At 35.7% G+C, this 13,006-nt stretch overlaps 1 protein-coding gene across 6 annotated transcripts in view; it reads left to right on the top strand.

Annotated features, from left to right (window-relative positions):
- Window positions 1-13,006, top strand: part of DLG1 (discs large MAGUK scaffold protein 1) — a 143,088-nt gene that overhangs the window by 113,600 nt on the left and 16,482 nt on the right. For all 6 annotated transcript variants that reach the window (XM_059855419.1, XM_059855418.1, XM_059855417.1 and 3 more), the window contains 3 exons: window positions 3,123-3,237; window positions 9,554-9,730; window positions 10,484-10,553. In XM_059855419.1, the coding sequence (XP_059711402.1) occupies window positions 3,123-3,237; window positions 9,554-9,730; window positions 10,484-10,553 (362 nt within the window). The remainder of the gene's footprint in view (window positions 1-3,122; window positions 3,238-9,553; window positions 9,731-10,483; window positions 10,554-13,006) is intronic.

Below are 13,006 nucleotides of genomic sequence, written 5' to 3'. Positions count from 1 at the left end.
GAAGGATTGAGAGGTTGGATTGTGTGGCTTTCTTTTGATTTTCAGTTTCTTTTTGTGTGGGTGTCTGTGTTTCTTGTACTACCATAGTTCTTATTAAAACAGTATTTCAGAATCTCAGTGTTTTGATGGCTGTGGAAATTAGAAACATATTTGTAGATGGAGTTCCAGTGGCCAGCCTGCTTCATCTGGGTTAAAATCACTTTTACTTTTTCATTTAAACAGCTTATGCCCTTTCTATTACCTTGATAACACTACACCAGAAATCAAATGCATTCCTTCCCTGCCAAGCTCTTCATTTCCTGTTGACCAAGAAGGCAGAGTGTCCTTTTCATGTTGTTCACTGTGCCTGTTCCAGCTTCAAATTTCTGGAATATTAACATGACAAAACTTTCTTTAAAAGTTACATATTTATATGTGCATTGGATGATTTTGTCACAGCCAGGTGGGGTTTGTTATGCTATTCACTGTGATTCAGGGGAACAAATAACAAATTTGTCATACACTATATATGGCTATTATGCATAGCATAAGAAAGAAAGGCATTGTAAAGAAAATAGTTCTCTAGCATTTCTGAGAATCTAGGCATGATAAGCTGAAGGAAAGTAAGAGATTGAAGATGCAAAAGACACTTGATATCCAACTCATCTTAATCACAGAGATAGAAATATAACCTGTCCTAGACAAATGATAACCTCTTCTAGATAAATTAGCAGAGCTCACACTTTGCTTCATAAAGCTGATGTTGAACCAGCCCTACTTTGTCAACAGGGCCCAGGTGCTGATCCTTTGGGTATCAGACTAACACTGCTTTTCTGGTGCTATCAAGAGTCCTGCTGCTGTGTTATTTTCTGTCTCCAGCATTAGTTTCAGTAGCACTATACCTATTACTAAGGTTTCTTTTTTTAAAAGCCTGTGTACTTTTTAGCTCCAAACCAAATGATGGTGAGAATTCTATTCATCCTGTTCCTCCCAAAACCTTCTGTTAAGAGGAATGTAACACAAATTTTAGCTAGCTCTGCATCAAAGGAACTCACCAGATTCTGACTGCACAGTGCTTAAGCTTCTCCTAAATATGAAATTTCTTGGCACTCCTTCTTTTTGAACATAAAGCCTTCTCAGTACCAGCCCATTAGTTTCCTTTTTTTGCTTTATTCATATGGCAGGAGCCTCTGTGGTGAAATTATTCTCCTCCTTACTCCTACAGATGTCCCTGTCACTCATTCAGCACTTACTTCCCAGGAGTTCTGATGAGAAAAATTAAAGTAGTTCAGGAAGCTGCAAGACCAGCGACCTGCAGATGAAATACAGGATAGAGTCAGGCAGTACTGGGAAATAGCCTCTCTGGCAGCTCTCTTATATCGACGTGCTGCATAGGAGCAAGTCTGATTCTTCGATAAAATGACACGATAGAGAAATTTCTATTTTTTCCAGTAGCTATTACAAAGAGCTGCAGATATTTTTAGTATTGAACAGGCTGTAGCACAAGAAAACACTGGGATTGTCTGATCTTTCCCATGCTTACTTTCCTTTCACACAGGGGCATACAAAAATCTTTTAGTTTATAGTTTCTTGGTTACGAATGAGTAAAATGAGGTGACTTACCCAAGGCCCTGCAGGGCAGCAGTAGCACAGCAGAGGTGGGCTGTTCTCTCACTGCATCTGAGCCCTTCCCCTAAAGAATGCTGCTTTCTAAAAAATGTTGTTTTCTCACATTCCTCTTTGGTTACTGTCCTGTTATCTTACATTCTTTTGTTATTAGTGATAGCATCAGTAGTGGTGGAAATAATGGTTTTGATTCTCTTGTCAAACAACCTCAGCAGTTTGGTTTAGTGCCGGTAAAGCGTTTGATCTGAACTTTTCTTGTAAACAGACACTTGGTGCTATTTTAAAAACAAGGGTATCTTAACAGCTACTAGCTTTTGCTTATAAAGGACAAAAGTTAGGGTTATTGAAGAGACTGTTCATATTGTCATCATCTGGATAGGGTTAATTATAGATGCTATCGGTGCTCACTGTATGATGAGTGAAGGGAGAAAGGGCTGCAGAACATAATATGATAAAACATTCAGTTTTTAGATGGCTGTTGAAGGAACCTTAGTTTAGATATTTTCTCAAGATTTTTTATTTTAGAGTCCTTTCTCAGTCTTGCACTTCCTGAATAACCTGGTGCCCACAGGGAGTGAGGGTGCAGCTCAGGAGAGCAGCTCAGTGCCCGGTCCAGCAGCTGCTTGCGGCACACACGCCCTGGCTCTGCCAGTGTTGACTTGCTATAATCTGGCACCACGTGGTCTCCTGGGGAAGGTGGTGGCTGCACAACATTTCCTTTGACTAGGAAGTGTTTTCAGGTGGATCTGTTGATCCTGAAGTCCAAACTATTCAGCTGAAGGAAAAACTTACTTTCTCTGAGTTCGTATTTTATGCTGATGGCATGTAAGTACCTCACTTCAGGAGATGTTTGTCCTGAAGAAGCAATTACTGTTTTCCTGGCTGCCTTTGTAGCTAAGATCAAATGCATTTAGCATAGTTTTATTAGTACATGGTGCTGCTTAAGAACACAATCCGTTTTTCCAGGATTAACATTGGACATAATTCTGTGGGGGCAGTTTGAATCTCTCATGCCGTTTACAAGTGGATTGAAATTCATGCCAGAATTCTGAATATTTTTGTTCCTTTCCTGAGCTTCCAGAGGAATATGGTCTTATTTCAGAAGATGTTTTGCATATTTCCCACCTTGCAGTGTTAAATTCTTTATCTCAATCAAATTCAGTGATTTTGAAGTACAGACATTTTTCATTTACATTTCTTAACATTTAAAATTTACAAAATGTAGTTCTTGGTTATAAGCATGTATTTCACGTATATGTTCTGAAGTTTCCTTTCTGTCATGGGTTAAAATTAATCTGTAACTACCTTTTTATTACTATGAAGTTGATAATTATTAGTAGAAATGTTTGTCTTAATTTGAAAAAAATAGTTACTGTGAACTATAGATTATAATCACAGAATTTTGAAGTATAATCTTGTATATTTTCTTTGTCTAATCAAAATTATTTCAGATTTTCTTTCTGTTTAATTGCTGAAGTTTGGCAGGAAATGAATTGCCATGCCTTTCTTTGTTACAGAATACAGTCGTTTTGAAGCTAAAATCCATGATTTACGGGAGCAGATGATGAACAGTAGCATTAGCTCAGGATCAGGATCTTTGCGAACCAGCCAGAAGAGATCCCTCTATGTCAGGTAATCATCTTTTTCATAGCTTTGCTGCTGTGTTTTTCTGCTTTCCCTAGACTTACTCTTTTGGTATTTGCCTTTTACAATTATTAACCAAGTATTAATAAAGGGATACTTATATGCAAATATAATGAAAAGGAAGCTGTATTTAGACTGATTAATGTAATATAGCTGAAAAAGTAGTAATATCCCTGAGAATTCTATATGAACTTTGAAGAATGGTGCTATTGTTTGCTTTTTGTCCTTTGATGTGAGAGAGATGATAATCCTTCAGCAAAAATATATATTTCCTCTTTATGTCAGTGTATATGAAGTCTTAAAAACTTGCTTAGTTCACTTTGTGGTTTTGTGACAGTAGTCTTCATATTCTCCCTTGTTCAGTACTTGAGTTCAAATTTAGAGTCTTCTCTTTCTTAAGGTTTGACAGATTTCCATCTTATGTCCTTCAGCTTACTTTAGTTGTTTTCTTGGCTTTATTAAGGAACCTTATTTCTCTATCCGATTGAATTTTGTTATGGAATATTTTTCCGTGGTAACCAAGAGAGAAAATGCAAAGCAAATGAACTGAGTATACCTCATTAATTTATTCATATCAAGTTAAACATAAAGGAGGCTGAAAGGAAGTGGAAACATAAGAGCATGAAGCAGATGAGAAAATAGGTGTTTTCACACGGAAATTATGGCAGGGTGCAGCTTATTCATGTGTCACTCAACTCCTACATTGGTTATCGTGTACTGATAAAGCATAATGTTTCAAGTATGGAACGTGGGTAAAAAGATTGCATTTTTAAAAATAAATTGGTTTTTGAGTTCTTCAAATCAGCTCATCTCTGGATTGAGTCAGTAGCCTCTTGGTAGGAGCCAGAATGTTTCAATAGAGCAGGTAAGCCTTTAAGTAGTTCTGGTGTTTGGGTTAAAAATGATTTAAAATGTTGTAGGACCTCACTGGTTTACCTCCAAAAAGTAAGCAGGCTCAGGTGCTGTTGACTTTTCCCATGCAAAGCAGATCTAGTGTTTTGTTCATGGTGTGTTCTGTCTACTGAGCTATGGGAAAGGAAGCAAGTCATACACCAAGCAGTTCCCTCAGTAATTGCATGAGGAGATGCTGATGCTGAGGAAAGTCATGGTCCTTTGTAAGTATTTCTGAATCCTTGACACAAATATAGCTAAATACTCATAGGGCTTCTGTTTAGCTTGACTTTAACAGGCAGTTTCTTTGTTTTGACCTATTGTTTCAGTAGCTGGATTCTGTTTTCTCAGATCTGAGCCTACTTGTTTTTTTCTGCTTCTGTTTGCCTTAAATATTTTGGCAGTCAGAATTTAAATCTCTAAAAATAAATGCCTTAAATAGTAAGGGTCAGTGCTTAATACCACAGTTATCCATATATTTGAATTTCCACAGGTAGGTAAGTGTACGTATGGATATTGTGCCAAGATCTTCATTTCCATAATCCCAAGATCTATTGCTTTAGTTCCCATCATATACCTAAGCCCAAACAATTCCAAATGCTTTTATTTTCTTGGTTAGCTATAGCCTGATTAGGTTCTAAACCGCTTATGCTCATGTCCACACATCTGATATTTTGACCCACTGACAAGCATTTTATCTTTATGTAGTTTTTATTCTACTGATGGAAGTTGTTGAGCTTTTGACTTTGCCAGCTGCTGTAGAACTTGCAGACTTCTCCAGGCTGTTGGCAGAAGCCTTGTGGGGACTGGTTTCATTGAAGGTTTTTGAGGCTCAATATTCAGTGTTGGTATAAGTCAGTGCAAATATCTAAAATGCAAAAATTTCCCAACAAAAGTACTTTTCTACCCACATCTCTTTACAGAGGGTGCTGCTAGGGCTTTTGGGATCTGCTTGTGTCATCACACCAAAAGCTGCCAAATACTGGGAGGCAGCTTAGTATGCACAGAAAGGGTTTTCATCTGTTCTGTCTTGTTTCTGATGTAATTTTGACCCCATTGAAGTTACTTTTATGAATATTTTCACATATTGCTAGATACTGACAGAACATGTTACTTACCCACTTTATTTCTTATAATAAGTCACTCTGGCATAGTCATACTGTACTTTTAATTCAATTCAAAGCCAACTTTAATAACTTCAGATATCTTTTTCCAATAGTGCTGGGTTTTGGATATGCCTTAAAGGATGTCAGTTATGTAACAAAATGCTGAATTGAATGGTAAATCCACCAGTAAAATGTTTATAGGCTTTCAATCACAATTTCAGAAAAGCTATTAAATAAAAATACCCTGAAAATCATCTCTGCTGCTTTCTAAAAATCAAATTAGGAAATAAAATTAGATAGATCATTGTATCCCTATAAACATGATATCTTTAAAACTAGTCTGCCTGTAAACAGCATTTTTTGGTATTATGTAATATTAAGGAAAAGACAATTGTGTTTGCCCAAAAATACAATTTGGAGTGTAATGACAGATTTTTCTTTGTACTTGTATCTATACCAAGAAATGATGCACAGCAATTTGGAAAACAGCCCTTGGAGGGCAATCCAAACAGAGCAATTCAGCAGCAGCTGACTCTCCATTTGCACGTCCTACTGTGTCCCCCACACCACTCCCCCTGTCCCCAGCTACTTCAGATGTACTGATGAGTCTTCTCTTATTTTGCTTTATATTTCTTCTGGTCTTTGTTCTGAGACAGATTCTCTCATAATGTTTCTGGGTTTGCATCTGATCTATATCTATATAGATATATATGCTCACCTGGATATTCAAGAAGCACATGTGAGATACCTTCATGGTATCATGTTTCTGTGATAACACATGGAGAGAGAGTAAATCTGTTCCATATTTAATCTCATCTTCTGTGGCAACTCTCAATCTGCAATGTGTGTAGCATTCAAAATAAAAAATTACATTTACCTTTGTGCGTTTTTCTGATCAGCACAATACATTCCAAACTCAAACAATGGCACTGATTTGTGCTTGAATCACAGAAAAAATGATTATGTCTCCAAGTTGAAGAAACGTAACAGTTTTACAATGACTGAGAAATTTTAACTAAGTCCTTTGGAAAAATAAGATCTGCTATAAGCAGGAGGCTAAGTGTACTTGTCTGCTGTTTAATTGGGCCTTCTTTATGGTATTCTCAGAGTTCAAACATTAAGTTTCAAGCAACTTTCCCAAAAACTCAGAAAAAGACAACCTCCTTTACTAACTGACCTTCATTTATTGTGAAGTGGTAAAATTAATTAATTTTTAATGAAGTGAAACATAGAGCTGCTTTTGCTGAAGGAATTCCTGGTTGCTTTGTTTATTGAAGAAATGCTTCAGTAGAACTTGGTCAACAGCCTATGACACTGAAAGTAATGAGTGTGGCAGGTAAAAATACTCTGGAAAATTTGGCATTGTTACACAGCCATTACCTTTTTGGCTTTGAAGAATAAGCACTCATGAAATATGCAACCTAATTTCAATTTCTCTAGACTTTTGGTTGAAGGAGCTGAGTTACCTTTTTAGTGCTTTTTGGTTCCTGAGTAATACAAAGTGAAATAAAAGGGAGGACTTGGTGCTTTCTCTAGAAAAAGTTTTTTAGGACTTCCCATTTAAATTTAAATAGAACTTTACTGTAAATATCATGGATCTGCATTCAAACCAGTATTTGATGAGGATTACTAAATTTATTTTAAGTTAATTTGTGTTTATAACCTACAACAAGTAAATGTATACATGGCATTTTTATTCTGTAATGAAAGTCCCCATGCAGGAAGTTAATAGAAGCAGTATTTTTTATATTCCAGCTTGTAGATAAATTCATCATCTGGGCTGTGAAGTGAGTTCTTGGTTGATGATGTGCCAGGCATACAGGAAAAGCCATGTTACTCACTTGGAATCAAAATAAATTTTTTGTTAATTCTGTTTGCTTTTGAGGTCATTTATAGGATCATTAGCAGTTCCTGGTGTTCCTATAAATGCTAGCTGCATGGTTTTGTCACTATTATGTGACACCCTAAATGATCTTTTTATACGACTATCTTATATCAGCTTTGACTTTTTTGCCCAATAAAATTACTTTTCTTGAAGTGACTTTACCAGAGAGAATGTGTTTGATGAAACTGCCTTTCATTGTACAAAACCTGCTCTGTGTAGCTGGAAAAGCACATGTTGGCAATAATGGCTTTATCCATTTCTGCTTCCATTTCACTCCTGAGCATTTTTTCTCATGCAGTCAACATATATGTTAATGCTCTTAGGCCAAGCTCACAGCTTTTATAAATTTATAGCAAACTTAAAAATAGAAGTAAAAAGTGGAGCTGGTAGAAATCACTGCTTGAATGCTAACAAGAAATCTCAGGAAATAAATGTCACGATGCATGTAATTAATTCAGTGAAAATGTATACAACTTGAAAGTGCATACTGGATTATGTGCAGTTTATTTTGAGATATGAAATGATATTTGTCCAGAGTGTTTCTTGAACAAATGTGCAGAATAAATGTGGAGGAATAGCTACTTCCTATCTGTATAATTTTCTTACCTGCAGTATGCTGGCTATGTTAAAAAAAAAAAAAAAGTGTTCTGATTTTTTAAAAAATAATCAGGGTATCTTAAGTATGCTGTGAAATTAACCCAAAAGATCTTATTATGAAGGTTGCACTGCCAAGGAAGGTGGTATTTCAAAACTGAAAGTCTGAATTTGGTCATAAACTTAAACTAAAGGTATCGCAGATTTAAGTATAAGGCTCTTAATCTCTATTTAAGTATAAGGCTCTTCAATATTTTGAATCCATTTGAAAATTTCTGTCTTTTTTTAGATAGTCTAAAAATCTGTATTAAAACTTTTAATCCTTCAGGATTTTTTTTTTTTAATATTTTATAGCCTAAGAAAGGCATGGTGTCTCAAGCAGCTCTGGTTTTGCAATAGATGCTGAAAATGAATTGGTATGACGGAATATTTTGAAACAACTTGTTATTGGTTATGAACACATACAGATTGCTCAGTGCTTGATGAAGCAAAATTCACAAAGCTGAAGTAGATTTTGGAGCAAACAAGTTTTGACTTATATGGATTAAAATTTTCTGTGATATTAAAAATCTAGCAGAAAAAGGTATGTAAGACCAGTGTTCAGAATGAAGAAACAAGCTGACTTTGGACAAGGAAAATGACACCCTTTTAAATCATCACAATGTGATCTCTTGGTGCTACTTTGGCTTGATATCAAGTAAGCTGAATTCGGGTATTGTTCAGAAAGTGCAGCACTGACAACACATGAGCTGGCACATTAAATAATGTTGAGGATTTTTTGCACTGTGTCATACAAGCATTTATTTCACATAGGTGAGGTTCATGACCTATTTTCAAATGTAAAAGAAGTCCTTTAGAAGGCAGAACCTGAGCAGTATCTCTTGCTGTTTGCTAAGAGACTCCTGTCATCTTTCATTTCCACGTCCTCATTAAACCCTCAGCTGTGCCAGGGAGAAACAGACTGCAGATATCTTCATTTCCTCAGGGAACTTGTCCAGGTATAAAATGATCCACAAGGCAGAAAAGATATGACTTGTAAACCAGATCAGTTCCATATCATGGTGCACCATGTGCCTTTCCAGACAACTCTGCTTTCTTAAGCAAAAAGGGGAACAGGAGTCAGTTGCATAAACCAGTCTTGCTGCCAGAGGGGATGTTAATAAAACTAGTCATGCAGCTGCTGCTCAGGTATTGTGAGTGCCTTTTATTTGAAAACAGGCTTACCTTAGGAAAAAGGGTGAGATTCTCTCAAAATGGTCAGGAAATTCCTAAAAGAATGTGCATAAGGTTCTCTGCCTTTGGGTACTACGGTACAAAGTGGTGACCAGATCATATTTCTAAGGTTTTTTTTCCTGCGAGCAGGATACTGATGATAATGACTTTTATTTTAAAGACAGTACTAAACTGTACTAAATTACTAAATAATTTAAATTTATAACTTGATATGGAAGTGTTACAGAACTTTTGACCGTGCTTTATGCTTTAAATACTTGCTTGTCTTTTTTATCCTAGGCTGACATGTAACTTGCTCTGTGCAAAGTACTTATTGAATTGCAGTAGGTGTCTCCTGTAGAGCTTTTGTAAAGCACTAAAGGTTTACTCTGGATCAAGTTTTTTCTCGTTGATTAAAGCTTAGGAATGTGTGGGGGTACTGTACTACATTCTGTGTGTGTATGAGAGAGGGTATTCAGCCTTCTTGTAAGTACCTGTCAGAATGATGCAATCATTTATGAATAGCACAGGCAGCTTGCTTCATATTTTGTGCTATTCATACTCTCCTGCTTTTTCTTGCTTTTTTCCTATGTTTAATTCTTTCTTTGCAATGTAGAGCTCTTTTTGATTATGACAAGACTAAAGACAGTGGCCTTCCGAGTCAAGGACTGAACTTCAAATTTGGCGATATTCTCCACGTCATTAATGCTTCTGATGATGAATGGTGGCAAGCACGGCAGGTAACTCCAGATGGAGAAAGTGATGAAATTGGAGTTATCCCAAGCAAACGGAGGTATGGCATACTTTATTGACTTGGAGATGTCTGCTATTAAACATCTGATCTGATTAATATATATATTGTATATGCTTTTGTCTTTCTTGGTAATTCTGTACCACTATCAGCCACTAGTTTGATTCTTCTGTTTTTAAGTAATCTGTAATGGGATTCTCATTTACTCAATGAAAAGTTTATTAAAACCCCATTTAGCCCTAGGAGTTGTGTGCTGAAGTTAATAAAGGTGGTCCACCTCTGTTCACACTGTAAGTTGTGAGTTTAATATCAGCTAATTAACTATTTATGTATGAAAAGGTGCAAAGTGTGAATGAATTTTATTCAAGTCATGACACCATCATGAGTTCTTTATAGCCAGAACCTGGAAAACTGGAAAATCATTCTTTGGTAGCCAATGGAGATGAGGTTTTTGTTGGCATACTGGAGATTCAAATAGGAGTTTAGGTGCTCTGAATCTTAATATCTGCTATTGACTGATAATTGAGGCTGTTCACTTACTGTGTCGTGTTTCCTCTTTGCACTCTCTGGATTTATTGAACATGCATAGCCACAAAATACTCCAAATAATTCCACAGCACATCACTTGAGAAATAACAGTTTTCCATTAGCAGGCTTCCATTTTCTGAGTGTGTCATAAGCAATAAAATTTATAGTACAAAAGGTACACCAATATGCTTCTGCTGTAACAAGTGCTAACTTGGAGTTCTGGAGTTTTGCTGATTTCTGACATTTTTGTGTGTGTTTTTGTGGTAGAGTTGAGAAAAAAGAACGAGCCCGTTTGAAGACAGTGAAATTCAATTCCAAAACAAGAGGAGATAAAGGGGTGAGTTAATGAAGTGCTAATTACACCTGGCATTCTGAATGGTAACATTTTTCAGTTGTTTTGTGTGTGGAGAATCACTTTCAGATTTGAGTAAAAAGAGTAAATTCTATCAAATTGAAATGAAATAATTCTGAGCACCAAAGCAGACTTTAATTGCCAAAACACTGCAAATTGTTTAATTGTTTAAAGGATAAGCATAGAAATATATATACTTCTTCATACTGTAATGTAGTAGGAGCTGTATATCCTAACCAAGTATTGAATAGTGCCATTTCTAACAGCTCTGCACCTGATGTGATTTCTGTCACAGTACATGTGATGGGAACGAGTGGTGAGAAAGAAGTGAGGCTACTTAAGTAGCAATAGGAATGTTTGTAGCCAAAATTATAGCCACTTCATAATGGCACAGCAACCAAATTTCTGTATTGTTTTGAGGGTGAGGCTTTTTTGCAGTGTTTTGGCTGTTCTGAAATTTGAGAAACAATTCCACAACCTTATCATTTCTACCAGTAGTATGTGACTAGTAATTTCAAGACTCAGGCCTGTGTGTTTTAGATGTAAGAGTCTTCTAAATCAATAATATATTACCATTTCAAAAAATCTCAAGTGTGCTTTAGGGTCCTGAGGAAGCTATTTCTTAAATAGTGATTATATTTTTAATTGCACTATGTCTGTAGCATTGGTTAGTCATTATTGTAAATCCCACAAGTGCATTTTAGTAATTTATTTCAATTATCATGTTTTCATAACTTCAGAAATCAGAAATCACATGCATCAAATATTAAAGCTTCAGTATTATATCCTGATAGTGTAGGACTGCAAAGAATAAAGACTCTAAAATTCATATATACATTCCTCTGCCACATGGCAAAGGTTTCAGTTAATAATGAAATGTCATGTTTTTTCCCTATAAGTGTTTGCTTAGAAGAAAATCAGTATCTCTAACTACTTTCTGATTCAAATTATGGTACTGCCCTGGAGATTTACTGCATTATTGGCAGTATTTTTCTGTTTTGGTGCTTTTGTAGTTTGGTATTGGAATAAAATATCAAGTGACATGGTAATTTGAGTTTGCTTTTTAGAAGTCATATAAAGAGAGGATTAAATACTTCAGAATCTTTTCATACACTAAGGAATTTTTCAAATGTTACCATGTGCTTTGAAAGATAATTGCATGGTTTTAGAGGGTGTCTACCAATTAACTGCAAACAGTTAATTAGTGATGTGTTTGAAGTAGCTTTTTGACAGAAGCAGAGTTGGTGCACAGCCCCTGTGTACTAACAGCACCAAAGAAATGCATGGAATACTGAGTGGAAAAGCAACTACGCTTGCCATTGATGTAGAACTGCAGTTCTTTTTCTTCAGTAACATTTCATTTTGCAAACACTTACACTGTTCACAGTCTCTTGCTTCAGCTGTAAATGTTTTAACATCAGACTTTCTCCTTGAAGTATTCCTTCTGTATTTTCCCAGTAAGTTAACTGCACCATATATGTCCTCATGGACCATGTGCCTTCCTGTGTCTGTGTGTGCTAATTCTCCATAAATAGGATGAAATACCAATTTTATACAGTTTTTGAAAATTTCTACATTAAGACCTTGAAGAATCAATAGTGATGGCTAACATTAAAATCCATGTTCCTTCATTGTAAGGAAACCTAAAAAATCTGGAGCAAAAATGGTTACATTTTATTCTTGTTTGTTCCTTTCATATACACATTTATCTCACTTTCTTTGCTGCTTCTGATTTAATATATTCCTGCTTATAATGACTGTGAATGATTGCCAGTGGGCTTATGAAAAATTTAATGCAATTACTGTGCATTTTCAACTAATAAGCAAATCCTTCTAGCTTTTTATAATCATGATATCTTTTAAAAGTAATCTTTTGGCTAATCTTTTATGCAAAATCAGTATAATATTACTTTTATTTTCTCTTTTTTTTTTTGGCAATGGAACTGACTCTGACCATTATACATGCAGTATATAAAGTTTCATATTAGCTCAGGAAGACTTACTGTAAGAAAGTTAAAATAATTGTTATGAAATATTTTCACAACTATAATGAAGAACTTGATTAAGCACACAATAAATCAGCTAGTCCTTTTATTTTAACTGTACAGGTTCCCTATTCTCACCACCTCAGCTAAACTGAACCATTTTAGCTTTATCACATTTGTCTCCTTCTAACAAACTGACGGACTTGCCCAAATTAACAAATTACAGATGTGAGTTTTTAGTTTTGGAATTTACACTACAGTATTTTTCAATATTCTCAGGAAGGATCTCCTTTGGACGTATTTCTTTGTTGTCCTTATTCTCTAGATGACATTATCCCTCCTGGTTGTGAGAAATCATTTGCAATGACTTGCCTTCTGTTAGAGAAGGTCAAGAGGACCATAACCTAGAAATTTGCCTGTGCCAAGTATGGCTCCTGCAGGCAAATGATTGGC

Source organism: Haemorhous mexicanus, chromosome 10 (genome assembly GCF_027477595.1).
Source record: "Haemorhous mexicanus isolate bHaeMex1 chromosome 10, bHaeMex1.pri, whole genome shotgun sequence".
NCBI lineage: Eukaryota > Metazoa > Chordata > Aves > Passeriformes > Fringillidae > Haemorhous > Haemorhous mexicanus.
Note: the sequence above shows the minus strand (reverse complement) of the source record. Positions and strands in the feature narration are given on the sequence as shown.